General features: G+C 46.7%; 1 protein-coding gene across 1 annotated transcript; it reads right to left on the bottom strand.

Annotated features, from left to right (window-relative positions):
* Positions 1-1,563: 1,563 nt before the first annotated feature.
* LOC117870892 (killer cell lectin-like receptor subfamily F member 1) lies at positions 1,564-10,075 on the bottom strand. The gene is made up of 6 exons (XM_034758352.1): positions 9,971-10,075; positions 8,566-8,661; positions 7,573-7,716; positions 6,164-6,315; positions 5,951-6,057; positions 1,564-2,853 (listed from the first exon to the last, which is right to left on the bottom strand). The coding sequence occupies exons 1-6, from the start codon at positions 10,038-10,040 to the stop codon at positions 2,724-2,726; spliced, it is 699 nt and encodes a 232-aa protein (XP_034614243.1). The 5' UTR covers positions 10,041-10,075; the 3' UTR covers positions 1,564-2,723.
* Between the last annotated feature and the right edge of the window lie 272 nt (positions 10,076-10,347).

The raw sequence follows: 10,347 nt of genomic DNA, 5'->3' as shown, positions 1-10,347 counted from the left end.
GCAAGTTAGAGTACTATAAAATGTAAGTGTAGACAAACTCTAAATAAAGGCACAACCACATGCCTTTGTGTAGCGATAGATGAATCAAAAAAGCTACTGTCCAAGGCAATGTCCAGCATGGTAAGACCTGATCAGAAGATAAATCCGTGTGAGCCAAGGGATTTCCCTAGCATCTGATTGCAAACATAGGCTGCAAATATTGACCGGTTGCAGCTGTGTGTGTGTGTGGTGTGTTTCAGTGAGAGAAAGCCAAGAGAAAGCTAGCAGACAAAGGCTATGTCTACACAGCAAAGAAAAACCTGCAGCTAGCCCATGCCAGCCAACTCAGACTCACAGGGCTCTGGTACTTTCATTGTTGTGTAGACTTCTGGGCTTGGGCTGGAGCCCGAGCTCTGGTATCCTCCCAACACACAGGGTCTAGAGCCCAGGCTCAATTGTATTTGCATATCCATACCTGCTAAGCTCGCACACTAAGTGCCAATGAAGTCAATGGCAATGTTTGCATTGGAATGAGCCATATGTTTGTAACAGGGCATTTCGGGAAAATCCAGTCAATGTCCTATGCTGAGGCAGTATATAATAGAGCAGAGGTTCTCAAACTGTGGTCTGTGGGCCATCAGTGGTCCGCGAGCTGCATTCAGGTGGCCCGCGGATAGTTCCCTCTAAAGTGTGCGCCTGGGCGGCTGCACACAAGAGAATGAAGGGCCACCCACCTAATTAGTCACCCCCTAATTAGTCGAGCTGCGCCGATGTGGCTCCACTAATTAGGTGCTTGGACCCTGGAGAAGACGCACATGTAAGGTAAGTTGGTAGCCATGGGGGGGATAGGGGTAGGTGGGAGGGGGAAGTGGGGTGAGAAGAGGGGGTGGGGGGAATTTGGGACATACAGGGCTGCAGCGGCCAGAGAAAGAGGTGACTTTCCCCAGCTCCAGGGCTGCGGCTGGTGGGGAGAAATGTTCCTCCTTCCCAGCCTCAGCTATGGCAGGGGAGAGACTCCACCTCCTTCCCAGCCCTGCTTGGGGGCTGCTGCGGTGGGGGAGAGAGGGCACATCCATCGCATTAGAAAGGTAAGACTACTGATATTAAAATAAAATATTAAAAGTGTGCTTTTATTTGTAGAACAAAAAAAAGTTTATTATTAAGGGTTTTTTATATAGCGCTTTTATACAGAGCGCTTTACAATAGTTGGCTAACGGTACAAACAACATTTGGAAAGATCATTAAGTGGTCCACCGAGACCCTTAGAAAGGAACCAGTTCATTAACTCATTACTGACTCAGCATTCAGTGGTCCAGCATACAAAGAGAGAGAGCCAAGACAGTGCAACATTCAGGCTTTATTCCTTCCTCTACATGTACTTTCCTCTCTCATCAAGCACATCCTGAAAAAAAGGTTCTCTAAATTCCTAGATGTTACCCTAGACATAAGCATAATATAGTGTCGTGACATACTTCCCCAGGGTGCAACCTGGAACTGGAGTACCGCTGGGCCCTCTGTCTCACCACCCTAGGCTCCCTCTCACAATGTGATGCTGTGACAAGCTGCAGACCTCACACTCACACAAACATTCACAGACAGGGACACACCCAGTTGTATTACATGAGTGCTTTCACCAACTACCCATGAACCAACAATGGAGGCTCCAGCCAACTCCCCCTAGCTCCCAAGGGACCCCAGAGCTCTACCATCTTGCCCTGGTCAGAAGCCTAGCCAGTGTAAGTTATTACCCAGTCCACCCCTCCCTCAATATGGAGAGGACAATGCACCAGCTCCTGCTGATGAGCAGATTTCCCTTTGCACTTCAAGCAACACACTGTTGTAAATAAAAATATAAAACAGATTTATTAACTACAGAAAGATAGATTTTTAAGTGATTATAAGTAATTGCGTACAGATCAAAGTGGTTACCTAAGAAATAAAACCAAATCGCAATCTAAGTTCTATACCCTAGACAGGATTTGAATCAAACAATGTCTTACCCTAATGATACGAACAGTCCACCAATCTTCCATACACAGGCTAGAAATCCCTTCGGCCTACGGCCACATTCCCAGTTCAGTCTTTGTACCTAAGGTGTTTCCAGGTGTTGAGTTGTAGGGGGAGTGAGGCAAAGTGGTGATGTCACTTCCCCTTTTTACAGCTTCTTCCATGTGAAGGGAATTTCATTGTCCCAAACAAAGCCCCCAGCACAGTTAGTGGAAAAGCACAGGCACAAGATGGAATCCAGTGTCACATGAGCTGGTCACATGCGCTTGCATACTTTGATGAGTCATAGCAGCCATTATACATATGCTGGCTAGAATGTTCACAGGAACGTCCATCAGGTGGGGATAAGCTGCTTCCATGGCCTATTGTGTTTCTTAATGGGCCGTTACCTTGAATGGTTCATTCACAATGTGCTGGCTAGACTGGATGTAAACTACCTTGTGGGTGTTACCCAGGAGCAAACACATTTGAAATACTGGTACATAGTAAATATTAATAACTTTAGATACAATGATAGCGCATATAACCCAACAGGATATAAATGTTCAACACATCATTTTAGAATGATACCTTACAAGGCATACTTTGTACAAAACATATAATTATAACATGGTGAATATGGGATACTAGGATGTTGCTTTGGAGTACAGAATGTCGCAAGTGCCCTCTATTGGGAAGCAATCCATTTTAACATGTAGTGTGACATGGCTTGCGTACGCAGCCAGTCCTGAGGTGTTTCAGAAATCCAGTAGAGTTGCCTTCTTCTTACAGATCCACTTGTATGATGAATGACAGCTATCCGCATGAATCTCCTGCTTCTTGAAAGCAGCACAGCCCCCTCCACCTTTTCTGTCTTTCATGGTAAAACTGGGGGGGAAAATCTCAAAGTTGAGCTAATAACTTCCAAAATGGGGACAAAGAGGCCCCATTATGCTTTTGGATTTACAAGACCAAACCCCAAATCAGGAATTTTCAGATCTGGGTTCCATTTTCTCCTAACCGTCAAAGCTCAGGTGTGTTTGGATACAGAGTTCTGATTCTGGACCATCTCTACCTAACTTTTAAGCTGGTTGAAGGAAGCAGTAAGTTTTTGAGACAGGTTTTGATTTAGTGTTTTGATACAGTTAGAGCACATCTCCCAATATTTAAATGGATACCAGGGATGCAAATAGTAACCAACGACCCCAAATGCTCTGTAGAAAATATGCAGGAGTTCTCCTTTCTACAGACAACATTAGAAATAGGAGAATTAGCCAGAACTATGTCAAACCACTAATTCCAAACCCATTAGTTAAGACACACTCCAGAGACTGGAAATACTGAACTTTCATTGTGGAGAAGGTGGGGCCAAATCCTTCTGCTGTAGGGATCTCAATGTCTATATGTTAGTAACATTTCCATGAGATGGACATGAAGGGGTGAGCCCAATCTCCATTCACCCAAAATACACAAGCATAAGAAACAATCAATGAGCCTGAGCCATGGTATGGGCCTGATTCTCCTTTCACGCTGGTTTTACACTACACTGACTTCAGTGTAGTGATTTACATCAGTGTGAGAGGAGCATAAGGAATCTATTGTCTGATGGCCACCCTCCAATTAAAGAATATGCTGGTGTCCCTCTGAGGGTCAGATTCTGAATAGTAACCTGCTCCTCAGGTATCCCCATTGATTTCAATAGGACTACTTGTGGAGTAAGATGTTTTGTAATATTATATGAGAAAGGGCATCAGAGTCTGGCCCTAAAGTAGTAGCAACCAAGGCTTGATGGATGCCTACTGACTAAAGCTGGACAGAATCCCCCTCACCTCCTCCCTTCCTCCACAAGCGCTGGAGAGAGGCCCAGGAGACGCAGGGGAAGTGCGGGGCCGGGGTGAGTAAGATTCCGGCCTGGCCCCGAGCAGGCAGGACTCAGTTGGGTGGTAGGGAGAGGAGGGGGGTGGCCCGCTGGGCCAGGCGGCGGCTGTTCTCCCCCCCGGGCAGCGGGACTCAGGAGCAGCCACTGCTGCAGCTCCCACTGCCGCGGGGGGAGGAAGCAGCCGATGGCCAAGCTCGGCGGCTGCGGCTCTGGCGCCCGGGCCCGAACCCCCCGAGCCCGGGCCTGCTGCGGGGACCCAGCAGTGCGCACGCTGCGCACGCCCAGCCCCTGGCCAGTCATGTCTGGGCTGCTGCCCAGCTGGTACTATCCCGCGGCGGCCCGGGAGTGGGGGCAGCAGGCCCCAGCCCCCCCGGCCCGCTCGGGTCCCGCAGGGGAACGAACGGGGCTGGGCTGCCAATGCCTCCGCCCCGGGGCCGCCGCGTGATAGCACCAGCTGGGCAGCAGGCCCGGGCTCGGGAGGGTTCGGGCCCGGGCGCCAGAGCCGCAGCCGCCGAGCTTGGCCATCGGCTGCTTCCTCCCCCCGCGGCAGTGGGAGCTGCAGCAGCGGCTGCTCCTGAGTCCCGCTGCCCAGGGGGGGAGAACAGCCGCCGCCTGGCCCCGCGGGCCGCCCCCTCCTCACCCTACCACCCAACTGAGTCCTGCCTGCTCGGGGCCAGGCCGGACTCTCACTCACCCTGGCCCCGTGCTTCCCCTGAGTCTCCTGGGCCTCTTCCCGGCGCTTGTGGAGGGAGGAGGAATGGTGAGCCTGGGGAAGAGGCGGGGATTTGGGGAGGGAGCCAATCGGGGGAGGAGGGGGTGGAGTCGGGCGGGGGGGGGGGCGAGCACTTCTGGGCTCTGGAGCATTTCCTTGTTTGTCCAGTGTCCCGACCGCACGTCCGGACAAACAAGGAAATATTGGGACAGTCCCGATAAAATCGGGACGTCTGGTCACTCTAGATCAGTCAAAACAGAGTTTAAGATACAACAGTGCCCCTTGAAAGTCTCCATTTGCTCTCAGCAAGGACCAGCAAGACCAGGAACATTTCCCATCACCAGTATTAAAGCTTCTTCTGCTTTCCTGTCACACACATAAGTGATATCTCTGCCCACAAACCAACCTTTGCTCCTACTAGAGCACCAGAAGTTTGTCTGAGCTTCTACAATTTCCTATAATCTTGTCATGCCTGCTCACCATTTTGTTATGTTAGCTGCAGTTCAATACATACAGTTACACCACATCCTTCAACTAAAGCATGAACAGATTTTACAGAAAAGAGGAAGAGTGAGAGAGAGGTTTAATGTTTTATTGAGAAACGCTTTACAGAGAAGAAAAGAATAGAGACAGTGGGTGAGTGGGATTGTAGCTGCGTATGTGAACTGTGAAGTTGAGTACAGGAAAGACGCAGAAAACGGTAGGGCTAATTGTAAAGGAGGACTGTGGAGAAAGAAAGCTTCAAAATGTGACTCCAGTGCACCCTGTAGGCTCAAAAAGGAGAAGGCAAATAAAAAGAACACCACATCTATTATTGTTACATAATCTCATGATTTTAAAGCCAATCTCATGATATTTGGTGAGTCTGACTCATGATTTTTGAACATTGGGGGTTGGCAATACTGTGCGTGGGTGAGTGTTGCAGTCATGAGGAAAGAGTTAGAAGGATCCTGGTCAGTGGCAGACAGTAAATGGGGTAAGTGTAAGTGTGGGGAGGCATTAGTGGGGGGATGGGAATGTGAGTATTAGAGTGAGAGGAAATCTGAGGGAGGCAGCAATGTGGAGTGGGAAAAAGCGGTAGGGTTTAATTTGACTCAGAGGCTAATACTGACCGAAAAGGATGTATCAAAAGGCTAATGGAGGGCATGTAGTGCTCCTTCTACCTGGGATACACGTTGTGACCAGGGAAAAGTGAGTATCAACTCTGTAGGATTTTGGTACTTTTCAAGCAAACATATATGAAGCTCAACCTGCCTCAGCACTCAAGAACCTTCTTAGGCTGAGGTATCTGGGTAAAGGAAATGACGCAATGGGAGCAGCAAATTGTGCACTAGGGCTGGGCAAACTAATTGCTTCATAACTAATTTAACTTCAAGAAGAAAAACAACACTGACTTGTATCCTTGTAATTTGGGGTCATCAAGCCATGTCCATCCTCCTTCTTTGAAATTTAATCCAATCCAGCGAAAACTAGCATCTTCATATTGGGTACTGAAAAATCCCTGTGGGTGAGATGATAACGAATGTGCAACCTTTCTTGCTGAAATCCAGGAGGGTGGTGTCTATTTTGCTCCTCTTTGAAGAATAGGGCAATGCTTCAGTACTCACCATTTCTGCCTCACTTTCAAAAATCAGGAGGTTGGATTTCCTGGCTGCACAATAATCTTTGCTGGCCTGCCAGATTTTCTTCTCCTCTGAGAAGTAGTAACACCTTCCTCTGTGCAGCAGCCACTCAGGGGGGCAGAGCTCACACTCTGTTCCTGCAAGGGAATTGATATATTTTTGGTCCTTTTCCTATTCTTTACATCAGTACATTTTTTAAAGTTTATATCTGTGAAAATTCTCAATATTATAGGCTTTTCACACAAACGCAATACAAAGTTTTGCTGTTCTGTAGTTAAGAAAGGAAACTGAGCATCAGGATAGCTAGATGCTGATCTGAACTCTGCTAGTAACTTGCTATAACCTTGGGGAAGTCACATAGGCCCACAGGTTCAAACATGTGGGTGCCCAGCTTGAGGCTTTTAGGGGCTGCTTTTCAGAGGTGCTGAGTATCCGCAGCACCCACTCACTTCAGCTGGAGTTGTGGCTACTTAGAACCTCTGCAATTCAGGTCTATAGTGTCTTAAGTTGGGCACGGAGAGTCTTGAAATTTGAGCCTATCGATCTATGCCTCAGTTTACCCAGCTGTGAAATTATTAGAACACTTTGCTGTCTTGCAGAGGTGTCGTGAAGCTTAGGTAATATTTATTAAGCGCTTTGAGATCCTTGTATGAAACTTGCCTTATACCCTGGACATGCCTTATATCTTGGTATTCAAGGACAGCTTTTCATTTTTGTAATGCCCAGAAAAAAATCACCTGTTGCACCCACAACTACAGTGGCAAATCCAACAATGTAGAGGACTGAATAACTGAGCTGCAACTACATTTTTGTTTGGATTTATAGGCTCAACTGACTATGGGAACAAAAAAATGCAGGCACAATTTTTTTTGGGTCTGATTATACCTGCAAAAAACCTCTTATTGTATTGCCTTTCACTGGTTTGTCTCTATAAAGCTACATACTTGACAGATCACAGGCGTTCAGCCTCTGGAACACCAAGGCCCACACTAGACTGGCAGCTTTTCCAGGTGTTTGAGAACTGCATCAAATGTAGGTACATTTACTCTTTTAAAATAAAAATAAATGGACACCACTGTAATATATGCACATAAAGGACTTTTCCTTGCCAGATTCATAGAAATTACTGCTTGTTTGGGTTCACCACCAGTAGAAACCTGCATTTGGCCAGTTTTGTGCTCTCCCTTAATTTACAATGTGGATGTGGCCATAGGCTGAATATTAAGATTACACTGCTCCCGGGGCCTGCATAGTGAGCAACCTTCTGCTACGTTGCCTGCCCCTGCTCCCACGGATATCAAAGGGAGTCTTGCTGTTGACTTCAACTGGAGCATGATGGGACCCTGAGATATGACAAACAAACATCTCCTTGCAGAAATAATTTATCTCCTCACCCTGTTTATTTCCACACAGATTCTCTTTCAGCCTGCTCAGTACCAAGGAGTGAGCTCCATGGGTATCTTCCACTGAAGTGTGGTTTGTGTTATGCCTTAGTGACGCCTCTGTCTTCACAGCCTTTTCACAACACTCCCTCAAGGCTTACACATAAAAAGGAGAGAAATTGATGGTTAATAGGGACTTCAGTTGCATAAAATGAGGGAAAAGATGGTTTGCAGCTAAGGCACTGGGCTAGGACATCATAGAGCTAGGTTTCCAGCTCTCCCTCAGCCTTCCATTGTGATTTTAGATGAGGCATTTATATTCTGTCTGTAAAATAGGGGTAATGATACTTCTCTTACCTGACAGGTGGTGGTGAGGATTGATTCATTATTGAGGCACTTGCGTACTACTGTAATGGGAGCATGCATTGCCTGCGATAGCAAGGGGACTGGACTCGATGACCCAGGAGGTCCTGCCCAGTCAGGGCTGGCTCCAGGTACCAGCGGAGGAAGCACGTGCCTGGGGCGGCACATGGTAAGGGGCAGCATTCCGGGCGGCAGTCCGAGCGGGTTTTTTTTTTTTGCTTGGGGCGGCAAAAATGGAAGAGCCGGCCCTGTGTCCAGTCCTATGTTCTTATAAGTAAACAGATAAAATTTTGGTAGATAAGGCCTGGAAGGGACAGGCTAGCTCTGCACCATTTCATTATGGAGAATATGGTCACTGGGGAAAAACTAGATATTGATAATATGATTCTTCTCACTACACCTGTGAAACTCCACTGACTTCACTGGAGTTACTCTTGATATACAGCAAGGCCTGGGAGAGGAGAATCAAGCCCATAGAATGAATAAACCTTCAGGGGTTGCCCTTCACTCTTCTCAACCTCAGATCAAAGTGATATCAGATTAATCACTCATTTTAAATTGCCCATCACAAAACCAAAATGTCAACGGCAATACAGTACAGAACTAACACTTATTGACTGCCATTTGAGCAGTGTCACTCACCTTGCAGAGCTAAAGCTATTGCAACTCCCTGCAGCAGGGCCTTAGTCCCTAGAATTAGAGCAGCAATGCACCAGCCTGGCTGCTGAGAGCAGGGACCTGGCAATAAGAAATGAAAGCGTTTGGTTTCAGCAGAGAGAAGCTGCTGTACATTATCTCTGTTCCGATAAGTATCAGTAGCTGGGTAGTTTAGATCTGAATAGAGGTGAGAGGTGCCCAGAGGTAAAAAGGTGTCTACAAACCAGGCTAAAAGGTCCCTTTTGGACCCTGATACATTGTTAGAGGTGCTGCCGTTCAGAGAAGACAGAGTAAATTTTTTGTTAAGCGACAAGCAGATTGGGGGTTGGGGTGCCGTCCTTCAAAGAAGATGTTAAATTATGTGCCTTTCTGCCCAGGTCCACTGGAAGTAAGGTACTGTCTTGTAAGAAACTATGTTCTTTTGCAGCGTGAGAAGACTAGCACCTTCCTTCCCAACTCTGATGAACTGGCAAGGTGGAAGTTCAAGATCACATACCACTTTGAGAAAAAAGTTAAGGGATAACTGACGGGAGAAGAAGGATGACCTCGTAGCTAAGATGTTGGACAGGGATTTGGGAGATGGGAATTCTATTCATGTCGCTGTCACAGGCTTCTTGTGTGACCTTGGGCAAATCATTTAATATTTTCTGCTTCCCGGGAGTGTTGTGAGGATTCATTCACTATACCAGATCTTCAGGTGGTGTGAGTTAGTGGAGCTGACATTGAAGCTACATTGATTTATATCAGCTGAGGATCAGGCCCTTATTAGGCTGTATGGCCCAGATCTCCAAATGTATTTAGGTGCCTATCTCCAATTGCTTTCAGTTGGAGTTAGGCACCTAGATACCTTTGAGACTCTGGGCCTATGTCTTCTTTCTCAACTTTATACAGATCCAAGGTATAGAAGCAAACACCAAGAATAGTTTAGATAATACTGGTCTGCACAGAAATATATTCTGTACACTTGAAATTGAACTTGTCCCCTAGAAGTCTATTAAAAAAAAACAACAAAGCTGTTTCCACTAGGATCTATATTTCCCTTTGAATTTCATATTGAGCAGCTTGAGATTTGACACCTGACAGTGATCTCACTTGCAGCAGTGTATCTAGACTGGCTTCAGTGAAATTACTCCTGGATTATGCTGGTGAGATCAGAATCAGACAGCAGAGTGCCTCACCTGTGGCTTCTACTGCATCAGCATCTAGCAACACTAAACAAAACTTTTATTAAGATAGAGCCAAATTCCCCTCCCCCCTCCTTTTTATCTCCTACCCGGAGTGGAAAGTCTGATTCTGTGCAGAGAAAGATAAGAGAGGAGAGAGACAGACAGCACAGGAAATAAACTCCATATCTGTATTTTATATCAAACACAAGGTGTCTTAATCCTACCTGTGTAGGAGCTTCGTTTCCTTTCTTTGAATTGTGGGGTTCTGTAACCACAACCAGCCTCATCCTCCATCTCTAGGTCCCTAGAGTATAAGCTTTACTGCCAGGCAACTACCGACAGCAAGTACGTACAGGAAGGGAGCAGAGGCAGGTCTCTTGAGAACTTCTGGGGGAAACTACACAGCAGATTGGCTATGGTCATTTCCTTGTGACTACTACTTCGCTTCGGGATCATAGGTGCCTCCTACCAGGCAGTCATTCAAGACTCCTCAGGTTGAGTTCACACTAGCAAGCATGTGAATAGTCTCATTGAATCTCCATAGGATTATTCATCTGCTTAAAATGAAGGACGTGCTGAAGAGTTTTGCTGAAAAGGGATG

Source organism: Trachemys scripta, chromosome 1 (assembly GCF_013100865.1).
Source record: "Trachemys scripta elegans isolate TJP31775 chromosome 1, CAS_Tse_1.0, whole genome shotgun sequence".
NCBI classification, from domain to species: domain Eukaryota; kingdom Metazoa; phylum Chordata; order Testudines; family Emydidae; genus Trachemys; species Trachemys scripta.
Note: the sequence above shows the minus strand (reverse complement) of the source record. Positions and strands in the feature narration are given on the sequence as shown.

Excerpts from the sequence above, each read along its gene's own strand:
- LOC117870892 (XM_034758352.1), bottom strand. The coding sequence starts at position 10,040 with ATGGAGGATGAGGCTGGTTGTGGTTACAGAACCCCACAATTCAAAGAA. Across the intron at positions 7,717-8,565 it reads AATAGCTTTAGCTCTGCAAG|CCTTGAGGGAGTGTTGTGAA; the intron begins GTGAGTGACACT and ends TTTATGTGTAAG. Across the intron at positions 2,854-5,950 it reads CCCAAATTACAAGGATACAA|TTTTACCATGAAAGACAGAA; the intron begins GTCAGTGTTGTT and ends TTTCCCCCCCAG.